The sequence below is a fragment of the Brachionichthys hirsutus genome, unplaced genomic scaffold (genome assembly GCF_040956055.1).
Source record: "Brachionichthys hirsutus isolate HB-005 unplaced genomic scaffold, CSIRO-AGI_Bhir_v1 contig_247, whole genome shotgun sequence".
Taxonomy (NCBI): domain Eukaryota; kingdom Metazoa; phylum Chordata; class Actinopteri; order Lophiiformes; family Brachionichthyidae; genus Brachionichthys; species Brachionichthys hirsutus.
The window spans coordinates 633267-651817 of record NW_027180326.1 but is presented as its reverse complement, the minus strand read 5'-3'; the positions used below and the strand labels follow the sequence as shown (position 1 = coordinate 651817).

Genomic DNA, 18551 nt, shown 5'->3' with positions numbered 1-18551 from the left:
CTCAAGAACCCTGCAGGTATTTTGGGTTGTGTATTGGTCACTGCCTAACAACTACTATGGTAGGTAGCTGGCAACCAAGGACAATGAAAGAATATCCAAAGAACTGATATTCACTGTGTTGTGAAGGTCATAACAGTATTACTGCTCTGTACTAGGCTCAGTTCACAGGGTGCTTTACAGCAGCGAAGACAAAGGTTAACTCAGTGTCAGTACAATATTAACTTGTGTTATTCTGCTAAGAGGGGTTGACCTTTGCTCTCATGGACAATTTACAGATCCTGAAGCCATAACCTGCCCTGCATAAAAGGAAGTTCTCCTCAAAAGTTGGCTCTACGCTAAACCCGAGACAGCGTGATGATCATTCTGAGCCAATCAGAGACAGAGTAGTGCGGATCATAGCATCAACACAGACGGATGAGTACATTTGTGGTTCACGTCATTCAAGTTTCCAAAGCGTGAGGACAGAGTACTCATTGTTTTTCTCACAGGAAGACATTTTGCATCTCTTGGTAGTCCACGATGAGGTTCGAGAGCGTTCTAGCAGGAATTAATGGATTTGGGAGATTTCAGAAGATGATCCTCGTAATCTCCTTCATTGGCCGTCTCTCAATTCCCTGTCACTTCATGCTCAACAACTTCATCGCGGACGTTCCTCCTCACCGCTGCGACTTCAGCTCTTTGGATGACGGAGATGTTTTTAGGAATTTATCCATGGAGGAGAAGCTTGTTGTTAGTATTCCTGTCCAGGAGGATGGGACTCCGAGCTCCTGTCGAATGTTTGCAGAACCTCAGTATCACCTGCTGCTAAACTCCTCCAACTTTACTGAAGCAGGGACGGCGCCATGCCAGACCGGATGGGTGTACGACAACGCCACCTTCAGGTCGACTGTGACCTCTCAGGTGATTTACATGATTTATGTCTTAAAACATCAGACAAACTCAAGTGGAAATGTTCACAATAGCAAACCCAACTTTTGTATGCAATAAATAAATAAATAATAACAAAGTATTAATATAATTTTGACAAATCCAGCACCTGGCCAAACATTATAGGAGCCCTATGCAGAATTTGATTTGCTATTGTGTCAGTGCTTGATCATTCAGACACTGTATATCTAAAAAAAGAAAAGCTAGATCACCAGTTTAATTGTCTGTGAGTGTTGTTCTCAAGCTATCCGTATAGAAACACCTAAAATGAGTCTAACTCAATCAATGGCATTATCAAATTGCATTTCAGACAACAATTTATAAATCACAAAGTGACTAACTTCAGATTACAACACATTCCAGAATTACTGAACAACTCTACACATTGCTGGGGGTTTACAGACCCCATTGTCCCTTACGCTGGGGTGCATACATGTGATTTTTAGTAGCATTATCCCGTCTGTATAAACAAAGGTGCTGACATCATCCGCTTGAGATGAGTGCAACTGCAGGATTTTCTGCTCTCCTTTAAGTTTAGGTTGCTACACAGTGTTATTTGCCACCTCGTGCTCTTAGAACAAAATAAAATGAAAAGGGTGCCTATTTTTAACTATATCGTAGGTTTTTAAGCATGTTACACTTATTATTTTATCCATACATGTGCATATATATATATATTTTTAAGTGGGACTTGGTGTGTGAAAGACGAGGAAAAAATAAAGCAAGTGCCACCATCTTCTTTATCGGAGCGACGATGGGAGCCATTACTTTTGGAAGTCTGAGTGACAGGTGGGCCTTTTAGTGACTTTTATTTTGCTTATAACTTTGATTACATGGTGCTTCAAATGATCATTAAAATGCTAATTGAACTCCTCATAGGTTTGGCAGGAGGAGCATGATCCTGGTGTCGTACGTGTCTGCAATGCTCTTCGGTTTTGCGAGTGCTCTCTCTACTTCCTATGTGATGTTTGTGGTGCTGAGATTCTTCACTGGGTTCTGTGTAACTGGTGTCCTCGTCATTGCAGGAGCCCTCAGTAATTATATGTTTGTATTTATGTTTTAAACCTAACATTGTATTAACCTGAGAAGGCACCAAATGTAGGCCTGCAGAAATTAAAATATCTCACGTTTCCTCAGAATTGTGATGTTTGGAAAGTGAAAAGGTGTTTCTTGTTTGCAGCTGTGGAGTGGGTGGACGTCGAGCACAGGAAGCTGGTGGGAGTGATTGACAGCTTGGCCTGGGCATTTGGGAGTGCATTATTTGCAGGCGTTGCTTACCTTGTGACTGACTGGCGGTGGTTAACTGTTAGTGTCACCTCACCTCTGATCCTGGTCATCATCATGTGGAGGTAAGAATGAAAAGCAGCTCTGATGTCCCCCCCCCTACAGTAAACCCAGAAAGAGATCGGTCCTGATTTAAGTTTGTGCTTAGCAATATTATCAATGGGAAAGTATTGATTGCGCACACAATTTAGTCTTGTCAACTGTTATATGTTCACTAAACAAGAGTTATCCTGCGGTGCACAACGAAATGCGTACATGCTGTAGTATTCTGAACCATTAATGCATTATAAAAATGCTTCTTCCTTCAACATCAGGTGGCTTCCTGAGTCAGCAAGGTGGCTCATAGCCAATGGAAAGCACGAACAAGCTCATATGTATTTGAAGAAATGTGCCAAGATGAACCAAGCAGAGAATTTCATTGACGCAATTAAAACGGAGGTTAGCATTCAAGTTGTTTCATTATTCAATAGAACAAAGAGAAATCAAAGGGGTTGAAATCTTCCAGATGACCCTTTCTGTTGCACTGTTATACAGGGGGTCGTCGACTTATGATTTGGTCGATAGTCAGCCCATGTTAAATTACCCTAAGTATATTATGCTGCAATCATGATACTGTAAATGAGGAGTAGAAAGAGACTATTTCCTCTTAGGAAACATCATGGGTGAGACCGGAGAAAATTTTCGTACACTTGATTCGTCCGCTCGGGAGTCGGTATGTCGTAAAAACACGTCGTACACAGAAAATAAAACCACAACAGACCAGTGTGGTCGTAAAGTAAACTGTCGCAAGTCGCATAGGTCATACATCGACGACCCCCTGTAGTCACTAATCCTGTTCATAATGCTGCTCTGGATTTCTCAGACATTATCAGCCATTGTTGTGACTGAGAAAAGAGATCGGGTATATTCTTTGCTTGATCTGATAAGAACACCCAAAATGAGGAAGCTGGCCCTCTGCACTGGTTTACTGTGGTCTGTACCCAATAAAAATATTTATCAATAACTCCTAGGTCTTTGTAATATTTTTAACATTGTGGCCAGTGAATTTTAAAAGATACAGATGAGCAATTCTTACTTAACGGACTATTCATTTGATTTTCCATCTTCTCTTCCCTCAGGGCTTGTCTATCAACTACATATTTTGCCATCAGCTTCCACATCACAGGCTTCTGGTTGGATATTTATTTCACCCAGTTTGCTTATTCTTTGATTGAGATCCCAGGTAAAATATCACTTTACTTCTTACTGGATAAGATTGGCAGACGCTCCACGGTGGTGGGAGCTCAGCTGATGGTTGCGATCTGTCTTGGAATCAACATTTTACTACCTAAAGGTAAACACTGACAGACTTTATATCTACGATTTATGATATTATGTTGGTTTAAAATAAAACAGTTTGGTAGTAACAAGAGACTACAGTATTAATACATAGGAACAAACTACACAAGGAATTCAAGTACTTTTAATGAAATCCACATCTGACATCACTGCTGTTACTTCTGTCCTGTTTCCAGATCTGTCTCTGATCATAACAGTGATAGCAGTTATTGGTAAAGGGTTTTCTGCAGCAGGCATGGCAGCTATTGTCCTCTACACTTCAGAGCTCTATCCCACTGTAGTAAGGTGAGTAGCCAGAGTTTCCTTCTCATTTAAAACAGCAGAATGAACAGATTTGTTTTTGTAATGTAGAGTAATTATTTTATTCACAGCAATGATGCTAATCTCCTTTGTTGCTATTATTATCTGTCATTTAGGCAGATTGGCATGGGCTGCAACTCCTGCATTGGTCAAATTAGTACAGCTGTGGCTCCTTTCGTTCTCTTACTGGATGAGGTGTGGACGGATCTGCCCCAGGTCGTGCTGTGCTGTATGACGGTGCTGGGGGCAATAGTTACGAGGACTCTGCCAGAAACCTCCAACAAGTGCATGCCAGAGACCATAGACGATATCGAGCAGTGAGCCCAACTATTTTTGGTCCCTGACCTTTCAATATGATGTCATGATTTTGGCTAAGGGTTGTGTGTGTGTGTGCGTGTTTATTTTACACAGAGATGTACCCTTCTAAGATTGTTTCAAGTTTGTATTTATTTTTCAACTAAAATTTTAAAAACTGTCTTGTGTATTTTGTTTTTATATTTTTATTCATTTATCAACTTTAAGTTTTTTCCATGCGAGCTGTTGTGAGTTTCCTTTGACTAGTTGGGAGCTATACTGCTTTAAGATTAAATGTATTCACTTATGTACTGTACTGCCCAATACTCCTATGGTAGTCAGCTGGCTGCTAAAATAAACAAATTCCAAAGGACCTATATGCGCTGTTTAATGCATGTTGAAAATACACTACTGTGCACTTCAGTGAGGCGGCATGTGTAGTAATATATAGCCTCTTATCATCAAAATGCATTTAACTACTTGTATAAGAGCATATTCAGTTCCATACTTATGACTCTGATCCATGCTGGAAAGAAGGTGGATGCAAAATCTGGTCTTACCAAATATTGTATCCGGGCTGTTTGTCTCTTTTCAGAGGCTTTAAGTCAGATGAACACACTGCTACGAGATCAGATTTGGAGCCGTTTTCTCTCATCACATCTCTTTTCACTACTGAAAAAGGAGATAATCGGTCTCGAAAAATAGGGCACCGTGAATATTTTAAGCATATAGCCTTTAAAGTTACAAGTTTAAAGAAATGTGTTCTGGTTTTTATAATCAGGAAGAAAAGAAATATCACTAATAATACTGTGTATTAAAAGAGACGCTGAGAAGTTGGTCCATGCATTTATTGCAACCTGATGAGACTACTGTAACTCAAGATATCCTAATTCCTCTTGAAAATCTCTCTCTCCCTCCCTCACTCTTCATTTATTCTTCATTGTTCTGCAATTGTCGGGTCACGAAGGCAACAGTCTCAGCAGGGATTTCAAGCCTTCCCCCTCCCCAGCCACCTCCTCCAGGGGGGGGGGGGGGGGGGGGATCCAGAGGCGTTCCCAGGCCAGCCTAGAGACATAGTCTCTGCAGCGTGTCCGGAGTCTTCCCCGAGGCCTCCTCCCAGTGGGACATGCACGGAACACTTCCCCAGGGAGGCGTCCAGGGGGCATCCGAAATAGATGCCCCCTGCCACCTAAGCTGACTCTTCTCCAAATGGATGTGTAACGGCATCTCATATAATGCCTAATCCACATTTCATCCAGTATTACTGATTAACCCACATTAGATAGGGATAGGTTTTCATCCACAACACCTTCAAACGAAATGTGGCCACGCAGATAAAAGTTGATCCGTTAGACGTGAACTATTTTTTTTTTAAATATCAGGAAAATGAAAAAGGTTTACCTGACAGACCGAGGTGTTCACGTGTCGTCCCTCTCTGTCAATGGATGATAAACAATCACTACGGCCACTTGAATGCTCTCAGACTTTATTTTGAATCTTACCTCACATTGGCTTTGAAAAAGGTTAATGTGTCAGTGAAGTAAAATATTAATTTCTTAATCCCGACTAGGCCAGGGGTGTCCGGAGTTCCCTCGATGTGAAATTACAAGTCTTATGGCAAAGCAATACCCGCACTATACGACTTGACACGTATTTGATCATTTGTCCAATGTCATTAGAGCCAATCGGAAGCAGAGTACATTGGATCGACATATTTGCATGCAGTCGTCCATTTTTGAACTGCCCCTGAAGGCCACACAGACCCAGGCCGCAATCAAAGAGCGAGCGACAGGTGTGTGCGCGCGCGCGGGGCAAAGGGAGGCAGGTAACAGGAAGAAGAAGAATCACGTCACGGAGACCACACGTTGACGAGAAGCGTCAGGAAACGCGAGACGGGTTTTTTGATTTCGTGCACGGTGTGGGCAGCTGCGTGCGCGATGCAGAAAGAGCTGCGGCGAGAACGGAGCCAGGTGGGCTTGAACCGAACCGAGCCGAGCCGAGCCGAGCCGAGCCGCAGCAGAAGACGAGAGAGTATTCTATCGGAGACTTCTCCGTTTTACGCATCAATCGTTTTACGCATCAATCGTTTTTACGCTCAGCCTTGAATAAAAATATAATTTTGTGTACTTATTATTTATTTATTTTTACTATGTCATGGTGTTCTGACAGGAGTGCCCAGGTAGCGGCGGCGGCATGATGAACCACTTACGTAAAAAAATAAAATAAAGGTAAAAATAAGTTTCCCTCAGATGACCGTAAATCCGAGTTTAATGCTTGGACATAAAAACAGAATTGATAGAAAACGCAACTACATTATAAATCACGGACCCACGTGTCCGCGCGTCATCCTTCCCCGTCGGTGGATTAAAGACAGTCACTATTCACGTTAGCCTTGGGAAAGGTTAATTCAATATCAGTGAAGTAAAATATTAACTTACTTATCCTGATAAGGCCCGGGGTGTCCCCATGTCCCTTGCTGATGTTAAATAACACGCACTACATGACATGACGCGCATTTGGTTTTTTTTTATTATTATTTTTTGCTGCCGTCGCTTGCAAACGTGCCGACGTAATTAGAGCCAATCAGACGCAGGCGTAAATCAGAGCGACAAATCTGCGTCCAGGTTTCAATCCGGATTTGAGAAGAGGAGAGGCGCTTCTTTTGCGCGCCCGTCCGTGAGTCCACGATGAGGTTCGAGAGCGTTCTGGCGAGAATCAATGGGTTTGGGAGATATCAGAAGATGGTCCTGGTGATGCTCTTCTTTAGCCGTCTCTCAATTCCCTGTCACTTCATGCTCAACAACTTCATCGCTGACGTTCCTCCTCACCGCTGCGACTTCAGCTCTTTGGATGACGGAGATGTTTTTGGGAATTTATCCATGGAGGAGAAGCTTGTTGTTAGTATTCCTGTCCAGGAGGACGGGACTCCGAGCTCCTGTCGAATGTTTGCAGAACCTCAGTATCACCTGCTGCTAAACTCCTCCAACTTGACTGAAGCAGGGACGGTGCCATGCCAGACTGGATGGGTGTACGACAACGCCACCTTCAGGTCGACTGTGACTTTACAGGTGAGTGATATTTAGGCCCTCCTTGTATTTTTGCACACTATTATCTTTATCGTTATTATTTATTCGTTTTGTTTGTTCCTTTTGTTTTGCTGACCATTTTGGCCGTGTTACAGTTTGTGGCATGAATTTTTGCAAGAATGTTTCTTTTGTGAAATGTTTGCAATCCAGTGTATTTTATTCTTGCACGTCCTTTTATTTTCCATTGATGCATTTTGCACCCTCTGGACACCTGTGTGGGCGTGGCCAAAAGTACACGTATATAATTAAACTGCTTTAAAATCATCATGCATCAAAGCAACAACTGGTGGATTAAAGTAAAAATGTCACAACTTTTCTTCAAAATAAAATGCTGGCATTACAGAGTGCATGGTTTTACACTGTATTGGCAGGAAGTTAAAATGCGATTTTCAGTGAAAGTCAATTCAAGTCATTTGGAACTACATAAAAAAATTGTAATGCAATCAAATCGAATTTGTTGTTAATTATTTACATATCCAAGACACTAATCACCACCAAAATCCCGTCATCCTATTTATTTTATAGAAAAATAAAGTTTTGTAAAAAACATTATGGAAAACAAATTATGAATAAATTATTTAAACTGGCATTTAAAGTTTAAATAAAAATACTGAAAATCCGCTTATTCTTGAGCAGATGTGAAGTTGTTCCACATGAAGAAAAAAAAACTACATTATGTATGATGATTTTATACCAGTTTTTTTCACACATGTACAAAAGAAAGTGTCCAGAGGGTAGTAAATTTCAGGAGCGCACAAGGGTTGAATTGTAAAACAACAAACTAAAGCGCAAATGTTCTCCAACATAAACATGTTTTCTTTCCATGTCCGATTATTCACACGCGGTGAAGAATACACACTCGTCATAATTTGTTTTTTGTGGTTGATCAGCCTGGCATGTTTTAATCCTTTCATCGTTTCAAACAAGTGGGACTTAGTGTGTGAAAGACGAGGGAAGAATAAAGCAGCTGCCACCATCTTCTTTATCGGAGCGATGATCGGAGCAATTACTTTTGGAAGTCTGAGTGACAGGTGGGCCTTTTTGCTGCATGGTTGCTAATCTTTTGCCTCTAACTTTGATCTTTAAACTATAAATTGAACTCCTCGTAGGTTTGGCAGGAGGAGCATGATCCTGGTGGCGCACGTGTGTGCAATGCTCTTCGGTTTTTCGAGTGCTTTCTCTACTTCCTATGTGATGTTTGTGGTGCTGAGATTCTTCACTGGGTTTTGTATGAATGGAATCCTCATCATTGCAGCAGTCCTATGTAAATATATATTTAAATTTACGTTGTAACGTTCACATTCTGTTCACCAAAGAAGGAATCACAACCCGGTTAGGGTTATAAATAGAAAATAAAATATTTCAAGTTTGCAAAGTTTCTTTATAATTGTGATGTTTGTGAAGTGAAAAGGTGTTTCCTGTTTGCAGCTGTGGAGTGGGTGGACGTCGAGCACAGGAAGCTGGTGGGAGTGATTCACACCTTACCCTGGACATTTGGGAGTGCATTATTTGCAGGAATTGCTTACCTTGTGACTGACTGGCGGTGGTTAACTGTTAGTGTCACCTCACCTCTGATCCTGGTCGTCATTATGTGGAGGTAAGAATGCATACCTGTCAGCTATACAGTTTTCCCGTGTTGTCGTATGGGATAATCGTATTTTTGAGCAGCACGGCGTACTTACGAAAGTATTTCTTCACCCAATGCCTGAGTACCATATACCATATAACGGGGGAATTAATATATGCTAAGTTCAATCTTTATTATGTAATCCTGCAGTGGCATTCTGAACCATTAATGAATTGTTTAAAATGCTTCTTCCTTCAACATTAGGTGGCTTCCAGAGTCAGCAAGGTGGCTCATAGCCAATGGAAAGCACGAACAAGCTCATATGTATCTGAAGAAATGTGCCAAGATGAACCAAGCAGAGAATTTCATTGACGCAATTAAAACGGAGGTTAGCATTCAAGTTGTTTCATAATTCAATAGAACAAAGAGAAATCAGAGGGGTTGAAATCTTCCAGATGACTTTTTCTACTGTTACATTCACTAATCCTGTTCATAATGCTGTTCTGAATTTCTCAGACATTATCAGCCATTGTTGTGACTGAGAAAAGAGATCGGACCTATTCTTTGCTTGATATGATGAGAACACCCAAAATGAGGAAACTGGCCCTCTGCACTGGTTTACTATGGTCTGTACCCACTAAAACCACTGTTTCAATCATTTTAAAACAGACTGTTCATTTGAGCCGAGTTTCCATTTTCTCTTCCCCCAGGTTTTGTGTTTCAGCTTCATATTTTGCCATCAGCTTCCACATTACAGGCTTCTGGTTGGATATTTATTTCACCCAGTTTGCTTATTCTTTGATTGAGATCCCAGCAAAATTATCACTTTACTTCTTGCTGGATAAGATAGGCAGACGATCCACGGTGGTGGGAGCTCAGCTGATGGTTGCGATCTGTCTTGGAATCAACATTTTACTATCTAAAGGTAAACATTCACAGGCTTATATCCCTTTTTGATGAGGCCTGAATGCCCCTAATACCAATGTTATGATGTTATGGGGGGGGGGGGCTTCAACTTCTAACCAGTTAAAGCTTCTTGTTTGGTTACAATATTAGTTATTTACATCGTCCGTTTGTTTTAAACCACTTTCCTGCTTTTGACATTCATGAAGTTTCCTCTTGAAAAACTCTGGCGGCTTACCCACTAACTTGGGTGACTGGTCTGCAACTGCCTCTTTAATTTAGTCGTTTTCATGCTGTCCCCTGCCAATGTTTCAAGACGACACGCTAAGAGGTCTTTCTTCATCTCCTTCACCATGATTCCAAGACGTATTCCTAGAAGCATTTTCTCATCCTTGCTTTTGTTTCCAAAACGTCACAGTTTATCACTGCAAAGTCACTGCTGTTACTTCTGTCCTGTTTCCAGATCTGTCTCTGATCATAACAGTGATAGCAGTTATTGGTAAAGGCTTTTCTTCAGCAACCTTTGCAACCATTGCACTCTACACTTCAGAGTTGCTCCCCACTGTCATAAGGTGAGTAGCCATACTTTCCTTTTCATCTAAATTGGTAGAATGTTTCCATTGTCCTTATATTAATGAAATCCACAGCAACAATGTTAGGTCCGTCTGTGATTAAGAGGTGCATGTATTTTATTTTTTATTTAGGCAGATTGGTACGGGTTACAACAACTGCATTGGTCGAATTGGAACAGCCGTGGCTCCTTTCATTTTCTTACTGGATGAGGTGTGGAAGGACCTGCCCCAGGTCGTGCTGTGCTCTGTGGCTGTGCTGGGGGCAATAGTTACAATAATGCTGCCAGAAACCTCCAACAAGTGCATGCCAGAGACCATAGATGATGTCGAGCAGCAGAGATAGTCTGGAGCCATCACCTTTTCTGCTCAAGACCCTACATAACCATTTCATAGCTTTGTCACAAGATTCTTATGCATGGACACAATGATCTAGCTCTTCTGTACTCATCTATTCTTAAAATGGAGGCCTTTTTTTGGCTGACTGTGATCAGTCAGGTACTGTTGAAAGATGTGCAACTACACTGACAGTCTACAAACAAAAAAAACCTCTTCAGTGTTAATGATTGCTGATACTAATGCAGGAATTAAGATTGGCAAGAAAATTGATCACTGTATAACACTGATGGTACTGTACTATATATATATATATATACACCAATGTTAACGGTACAATTATGTATACTTGTAACTAAGTGGTATTAGAAATTAAGTCAAAGCTCTTTCATTACAGAAATAAAACATATTTTTTCTATTGTGACTCAGCAGTCAGCTGGAAATACTTTTTTTTTCCAGTTGAAAACTTTAATAGCCAGGAATTTGTTTTCCTGATCACCATTTCATGACTAATCAACATAAATCAGATTTTTCAATAATGACAACTCTGGATGGAGTTCTGACTGACCTTTTGCAAACTTGAATCCCAGCTACATGCTGGTTCCAGTGGCCCATGTCTCCACATCACACTAGGACTGATTTAATATCTTTCTAGCACATTAAAACTGTGGTGCAACAGTTTGGTCTTAGTTGACATTCTGCTCCACTTTGACACACTTACAAAGGTTAATCCAGTTTGTCAGTGAAGTCAAATATCAACTTGTGCACTATGCGAAGTGACCGGCGGAAGTTTGCGAAACTACTGTAGATCTAAAAATGTAGCGGTGCAGCATTAACTGGCTACCTCTACAATGGTATGTAGCTGACTGCTAAGCACAACTTAACAAATTAAAGAACTATTGTGTACTTCTGAGGTGGTGTATCTGTATTGTACAACCTTATATCAAAATGCACTCACCCATTAAATTTAGTATTCCAATTACATAAACTCTTCTTGCATCTAATTAATTTCACATTAAGAAAACAGTCCTCTGGAGACGGCACCAATTTTGCAACACACGGCTTTACTTATTAAGGTGTACACAGAAATTAACTCAAAGCTCCTTTATTAAAGAAATAAAACAGCTCAGTTTGTTTTGGACTCAACCATCAACTGAAGGAAATTCAACCACATCAAGAAAGACATGTTTCTGATTTTCCTGATGAAAATCTCAATTGATCTATTATTTACTGCTGATACTTAATTAAACATGACATTTAGTTTATAATAATTAAACTTGATGGGAAACAGACAAAAAAAAAAGCAAGCAAAATATAAAAAACAAAACTCAAATGCTAATTTTAAAACATCAAGCTACAATGATACAGAGACCTAAAACTACAGTATCCTGTGGTTTTTCTTCAGCACTCACTGGCTGTTGTTCAGTACTGGGAGTACTCCTTGCTCTCGAGTTTAGCAACGATTCGTTCCAGTTGTCTTTTAGCTTCACATTGTGGGAAGTTGCTCATCTCATAGTACTGAGGGGCAATCTTTACCAGCCTGGAACACAAGAAAGAAGACCAGGGGAAAATTCTGGCAGGAGCTCATGTACAATCAAAGCTCAATTATTCATCTTTACACTTAATTTGCACACATACCACTCCGGTTTGATGTCTGTACAAGTCCGGATGTAGTTTTTGGTGGTGAGGACAAATTCATTATATAGCACCCACTCTGGCTTGTGGTCAAGGACTGTAGACGGGTGCAACTGGACCACTTGGTTGTCTTTGACTGTGAGGTAATGACCCGTGCGCTCCAAATGAGCCACCTGAGGAATAAACAGATGGATGAATTTAGAACTCAATACATGCAAAGTGCGATGCTCGTCTGGTGTAAACCTTGGATATATTCTACGAAAGCATCTTAGAGGATCATCTCATCACCTGCATGAAGAAGCCTGTGCAGAGCGCTCGACGAATGTTGATGTAGTAATCTCTGCTGGTGAACTCTGTGCTACGGCGCGGCAGGTTGAAGCGCTCCATGATTCTGGAAAGCTGCTGCCGTACATTGTCACCAGACATCAGAGAACGGTAGTTGACAAAGTTGTCATAGCACCACTGGTTCGACTCGTGGTCTGGAAAGAGTGACACGAATTGTTGTGTTTTCTCTTCTTCTCAATAGGTTATAAGCCTCAACTGATATTAAGAAAAACCGGGTTGAAGCTGCAGTTACAGTTTCTCAACATTTTAGCTGTAGACGCTTTCAATAAATCAAATAAAATCAGATAATCTGACACATTGCTGGTGCTACATCACCAGCAATTAAGTAAGACAAAGCTAGCATATCAGCTTCTATACTGCTCAGGACAGGGTTTCCCCAAAGACAGAATTTTAATGCTGCGACATAATATGGGGGGGGGATCAATGGATAAACTTCTGATTGGTTCTAAAATAGGATACAAGTCTGCGCTGCACACCATTGTGGACAGTTTTGTGTGGTGAAAGAGGAACATTTCTGAGTTCCCCTGAAACTAGAGGCACTTTTAACATCACAACTATCTTATGAGCCAGTACTGGTCCAATATTTACTTTTGTTTGATGTTAATGTCTGGAGGGGGGGGGTTTAAGATAGATGCTCACTTTGTTTGAAGGCGTGATAGACATTGAGCAGCGTCAAGTGGTCTCCGTCGATGTGTGCAAACCTCATCTTGGACTCGTCTGCTGCCTTCTTAGCCTCCGTGGGGCGGACAAAACACTGTGGGACTAAACAAGGTTGGTATGGGCCCCAACAAAGCCGCCCATAGGGATGAGTCAAACATTTACAGCAAAACGGAGCAAAGACTATGATGCTAGGGCACTTGACACTGCGTTGGGACAGGGCAAGATCACAAGCTTTATCAAAGGGGGGGCAGCAGTCTTTTCTCATGGTCATTCCCAACTGTAATGGCTATTAGCTCGTAGAGAGGGGGCTCAATTAACCACATCTGTAAAACAAGAGTTTTCACACAACTACAGAGTGTTAAGGACAACAGCAATGTCTTAAAAATAATGGTATCAACACATAATGGTTAGTCCTTCAAAACACTTTCAGGACTACATATGATACTACCAATACTGCATTCGTAACACTAAGAAGAAAATTCTGATAAATGCGATGAAAATGGAAACAAAGCATTTGTGAACACTGGCAATAAAACAAACACACTGAAGAGCTCGCTAATGCAATTAACATACAGTACACACTAAAGCCTAGAAGAGTGGAATGTCATTCACTATAGAGTAAAAATACTCTGATAGTGACATGCAAATTTCATACCGTTGTGTGTATTGGAAAGTAGAAATATTTGTTTTGGTATTCCAGTTAAAAACTAAAATATTTATTAACGAAACTATGCATGACATGCTTCTCCAGTTATCCCCAGAATATTCTCAATAAACAAAGCAGGAACACCAAACCTATTTGGGGAATAAACGCAAAGCTGAATACTTTAATGACAACCTGCATTTCTGATTAACTTCAACAGCAGTTTTCTGTATTTGCAACCCTTTGATGCAACAATTTAAATGCCAACTTGATGTATACTGAACCATCTGTTTGCTGCCAACTGGATTGAACAAAATAGAATAAATCAAGCTTTTTCTTACATCGATGGGCAAACTTTTGGATGCTTCATATTACAAGGGATTTAATATAGGGGGAAAAATTCTAATAATGCCAAATTAAAGACACTGCATCATAGAAATGATAGTTGGGTGTTGATAAGATACAATCTGGAGGTTTTGACTGACTACTTGGGTGTTTAACCCAAACACATGGCTCACAGAGGGCAAGGAAGATGTCAGCCCAGCTCTGGGCATTACCTGACAGCATAGCAGTAATGGACAGAATCTCGTTAGAGCAGTTGAACTCGCAGCTGGCAATGACCATTTTAGCCAGCTGGGGGTCCAACGGGAACTCTGCCATCATGGAGCCCAGCTCTGTTAGGTCGCCGTCGTCGTTAAGCGCTGCCAGGTAATTCAGCAGCTCCAAGGCCCTCATCAGTGTCTCAGGAGCTGCGGTGGCACGGAGGAAGAAAGAACACCATCAATGTCAGAGAGAAATGTCCAAGTGGAGATTGGCTTGTCTCGTTATTTAGACGGGTGTGGAATGACTCACCTGGTGGATCCATGAAATCAAAGTGCACAAGGTCGTCAATGCCGAGCTTTTTCAGCTGCAACACAACAGATCCTAAATTGGATCGAAGAATCTCAGGGTATGTGTTATCCTGGAGGGGGATGATAATGTTATTAATAGACAGAAAGGGAAAAAAAACAGCGTGAAAGAGCAAGAAATGTGAAGAACTGGCTAAATTAACCAATTTTGCCATGATTCAAATCTCAAAGTGAAGATGAAAGTGTAAGCGTGGTCTCTTGCCTGCATCTCCGTTTTGTAGGCCTTCTCGGTGTAGAGGCGGAAACACTTTCCCGGACGTGTTCTGCCAGCTCGACCCGCCCTTTGCTGGGCAGAAGCTTTACTGATGGCCGTGACGAGCAAAGACTCAACTCTTATGCGGGGATTGTAAACCTAGAAGCATATTTCCACATTATATCGCTGACTTACGCAAGAAGATCCAAATTAAAGAGAGGATGAAACGTCGTAATGCTTTGCCTACCTTTTGTTTGGCGAAACCAGGATCAATGACAAACACCACGCCATCAATAGTCAAAGAGGTTTCAGCAATGTTTGTTGAAACTACAACCTAAGAACAAAAGGTCAGAAATCCATCAAAAACCACAAAGTAGGTGCAAGTAGGCACCACATTAACATATCTATGCGATAGTGTAATTAAACATCGGCATTGATAAAGGATACATGTTTTATGTCCCATCAATTAAAACACACCTTTCTTCCAATTGCACCGCTGGGCTTTTTTGGAGGTGGGGGCTCAAAGATCCTTTGTTGCTGCTGTGGCGGTAATGTCGAATACAGAGGAATGATTTTGATGTCCCCAACATCAGGTCCAAGGTCGTCGACCTCACGTTTGATCCGTTTGCACGCCTCGTCAATTTCCTTGGAAAGAAGAGAGTGTTCACTTGGTGTGGGGGGAGGAACAAAAATAATGCAGCCATCAGATACCTACAGGAGCAGTTACACAACTAACACAGGGTCTCACCTCTTGACCAGTGAGAAAGAGAAGGCAGTCACCCTCTTCTTCCTCACACATATGAATCTGGATAACTGTGCGAATCGCTGCCTCAAGGTAGTCTCGCTCTGGTTCGGGAGTGTAGAAAATCTCCACGGGGTGGGTGCGTCCAGGGATGGTCAGGAGCGGACAGCTGTCGAAGTATACCTGAAACTTCCCGGCATCTAGCGTGGCGCTCATGACAATTACCTGGAGATCAAGAGGACTTGGTTTACATCAAAAAACCATATATGACGATGCCATGATTGCTGCTCTCAGACCTATTGGTGACAAAACACCGATGTCAACATTCACAGTGAGACTTCTGATGCAATAGTTCATAACTTTTTCAAAAGATAATGTCAGGAAAAGAAAATCATTACACATCTAAAGGCAATCAAACACTACACCGATGTTAAAATACCTTCAGATCTGGTCTTTGACGCACCACCTCTTTCAGTACTCCCATCAGGATATCTGTGGCCAGAGTTCGCTCGTGGGCCTCATCCAGAATGATGACCCCATATCGCTCCAGAAGTGGGTCATTCATAGCCTCTCTTAGTAGCATACCATCTGTCATATACCTACAAAAATAAAAAAATAAACACTTTCTTAGCTCAATACCCCATGAAGAGCGTTCTCTGTGCATTAGCCGATCTAAGTCACTTACTTGAGTATAGTCTTAGCAGAGCTGCAGTCCTCGAATCGGATGGAGTAGCCGACCTCCTGTCCAAGCATGACATCCATTTCGTCGGCCACCCTTTGAGCCACGCTCATTGCCGCCACTCTCCTCGGCTGAGTACAGGCTACAGCACGCTTAGGGCCGGGTATGCCCCTAACGATGTCCAAACACCATTGAGGGATCTGGTGAATAAAGCAAAGGCTTAACAACATTTTAACTGGAGATTACTGGACTATAAATACACATTCTGACATTACAAAAGAGTCACTTTTAGCGTGAAAGACACAAGACACTGGCTGATTTATTGTCTGTCAGACCTGCGTCGTCTTCCCAGAACCAGTCTCTCCAACAAGAACAAAGCTCTGGTGACGTGTGATGATGTCGGTGAAGTTTTCCTTGTACTCCCACACTGGAAGCTGCAGCCTTTTCTTTAGGATCTCATGGAAGCGCGGCGTGTGTGGTAGGTTGGTGAATGGGTTAATCTGCTGGAGCATGGCGATCTGTTTAGGAGTAGGCAAGCATGGCACAACCACTGCGCTGTTGGAAGGGACATTATAAGGCCTAGAGTCTCTGTCTCTGTCCCGGTCCCTGTCCTTGTCTCTGTCCCTATCTCTATCTCTCTCCCTGGAACGGTCCTCACGGTCCCTGTCACGGTCCCGGTCTCTCCTGTGAACACCAGACAAAGACATCAAATGTAGATATTTATGATGTAAGGAAAATCACATTTTTACAACTCACAAATTTTGCTGTCAATAACAGTCTCATTGCTTTTAGCTAAATAATAGCATGCGCAGATACTAATATAATTACATGGGCAACAGAGACAAATATATATATAGAACATTAAAATCAATAACAAAAAAAAAGCTCAAAACAAATAAGCATAGATTTAAAAAACAAAAACAAAACGCATAATGTGTAAATTAAGTGCAGCAGTGCAAGCACCGCATATTTCCCAAAAGTTATAGCCAGTTAAATGTAAGTGAACAGACACATTTTAAATGTTCATATTCTCTATGGGTAACACATTACATGCTTTGGGAAAAAACAGCTGGTTCAATAGGAATTTAACACGAAACTGTCAAATCAGTGATAAGTTTAGGAGGTTAAATGAATGTCTGTGGAAACTTGCAACATGTATTTAATTTCCAGTAGCAGATTAGAGAAGTAAAAACAGCCTCTTTAATTATTACTAGCCAATAAAACCCAAATAAGTCAACTTTAGTTATGAACCGAAGCTTGTTAGCATCTGGTCCCGTCAATGTTAGCCACACACGTGCCTCAATTATGAATTAACGTAGCTGGGTACTTCGCGTTAGCAACAACCATCCCCAGTAGATTGGACGTGGCTAAGCAACACACATTTATAATCGTGCATAAACATAAGAGTCTCATTGAATAACGGTGACAGATACACAAAATCAAAAGCTTTGATTATATTGCCTCGGTTCTTCTATATTCATTTTAGCTATTAGCGAAACGACCTAGCATCAGGTAGCAGTTAGCTAGCGCCTAACTCTTTCCAAGAAGACATTTTAATTTGAAGCACTGCTTACCCGTCAGACCGCTTCTTATTACTGGTGTAGTCATCACCCAAATCCAAACGATGTCTTTTAGACATCTTTAAGAAAAATATGCAGGTTATATTCAATGCGATAATGCGAACACAATTCTACCGGGCAATATGGTCAGGCTTGGCTTTCAGGTTCCGGTGCTCGTGTTTCCTGCTTTCCAGTTCAGGTGTTCATATTACATTACCGCCCCCTACCGGGCAATATGGTCAGGCTTGGCTTCCAGGTTCCGGTGCTCGTGTTTCCTGCTTTCCAGTTCAGGTGTTCATATTACATTACCGCCCCCTACCGGCCAGGAGGTCGCTCTTGTATTTACTTTGCCCTCAGGTAATGGTTGACCAGCCAGCCTGGGAAATGGCAATGACCTGCACCCTTGCAGCTCATGAAAAAGCAAATGAGCTGCAAGATTTTTGTATGTTAGAAGTTTTGTATTAATCAACTGATGATGATAATGCAACACTTATAGCACAATATAAAATGATATATGTAACTATACACTATCCATAATCTCTAATGATGACCTGAGAAGCATTTCTTCATCAAACTCAAGCAA

At 41.4% G+C, this 18551-nt stretch overlaps 3 protein-coding genes across 3 annotated transcripts; 2 read left to right on the top strand and 1 right to left on the bottom strand.

Annotated features, from left to right (window-relative positions):
* Nucleotides 1-519: 519 nt before the first annotated feature.
* Nucleotides 520-4170, top strand: LOC137912808 (solute carrier family 22 member 7-like). Its single transcript, XM_068756948.1, has 9 exons — nt 520-900; nt 1613-1716; nt 1807-1961; nt 2108-2276; nt 2526-2649; nt 3074-3183; nt 3330-3544; nt 3726-3834; nt 3966-4170. Exons 1-9 carry the CDS (start codon nt 520-522, stop codon nt 4168-4170), a joined length of 1572 nt encoding a protein of 523 aa, XP_068613049.1.
* A 2660-nt stretch (nt 4171-6830) lies between these two features.
* LOC137912802 (solute carrier family 22 member 7-like) lies at nt 6831-10614 on the top strand. The gene is made up of 9 exons (XM_068756941.1): nt 6831-7211; nt 8157-8260; nt 8339-8493; nt 8658-8826; nt 9061-9184; nt 9313-9422; nt 9507-9721; nt 10163-10271; nt 10404-10614. The coding sequence occupies exons 1-9, from the start codon at nt 6831-6833 to the stop codon at nt 10612-10614; spliced, it is 1578 nt and encodes a 525-aa protein (XP_068613042.1).
* Nucleotides 10615-11667: 1053 nt separating this feature from the next.
* Nucleotides 11668-18048, bottom strand: LOC137912819 (ATP-dependent RNA helicase DHX15). The gene is made up of 14 exons (XM_068756957.1): nt 17984-18048; nt 16745-17093; nt 16416-16609; nt 16170-16329; nt 15737-15955; nt 15466-15633; nt 15236-15322; nt 14998-15147; nt 14740-14848; nt 14445-14636; nt 13224-13346; nt 12528-12718; nt 12243-12412; nt 11668-12144 (listed from the first exon to the last, which is right to left on the bottom strand). The coding sequence occupies exons 1-14, from the start codon at nt 18046-18048 to the stop codon at nt 12027-12029; spliced, it is 2295 nt and encodes a 764-aa protein (XP_068613058.1). The 3' UTR covers nt 11668-12026.
* Between the last annotated feature and the right edge of the window lie 503 nt (nt 18049-18551).

Bases quoted from the DNA above. Each gene is read 5' to 3' on its own strand.
- LOC137912802 (XM_068756941.1), top strand. From the start codon at position 6,831: ATGAGGTTCGAGAGCGTTCTGGCGAGAATCAATGGGTTTGGGAGATAT. The intron at 8,494-8,657 runs GTAAATATATAT...TCCTGTTTGCAG, and splicing joins CATCATTGCAGCAGTCCTAT to CTGTGGAGTGGGTGGACGTC. The intron at 10,272-10,403 runs GTGAGTAGCCAT...TTTTTTATTTAG, and splicing joins TTGCTCCCCACTGTCATAAG to GCAGATTGGTACGGGTTACA.
- LOC137912819 (XM_068756957.1), bottom strand. From the start codon at position 18,048: ATGTCTAAAAGACATCGTTTGGATTTGGGTGATGACTACACCAGTAAT. The intron at 15,956-16,169 runs GTATTTTAACAT...CTTGATCTCCAG, and splicing joins GTCAAAGACCAGATCTGAAG to GTAATTGTCATGAGCGCCAC. The intron at 15,323-15,465 runs GTGTGTTTTAAT...TTTTGTTCTTAG, and splicing joins GCGGTGCAATTGGAAGAAAG to GTTGTAGTTTCAACAAACAT.
- LOC137912808 (XM_068756948.1), top strand. From the start codon at position 520: ATGAGGTTCGAGAGCGTTCTAGCAGGAATTAATGGATTTGGGAGATTT. The intron at 901-1,612 runs GTGATTTACATG...TATATTTTTAAG, and splicing joins GGTCGACTGTGACCTCTCAG to TGGGACTTGGTGTGTGAAAG. The intron at 1,962-2,107 runs GTAATTATATGT...TCTTGTTTGCAG, and splicing joins CGTCATTGCAGGAGCCCTCA to CTGTGGAGTGGGTGGACGTC.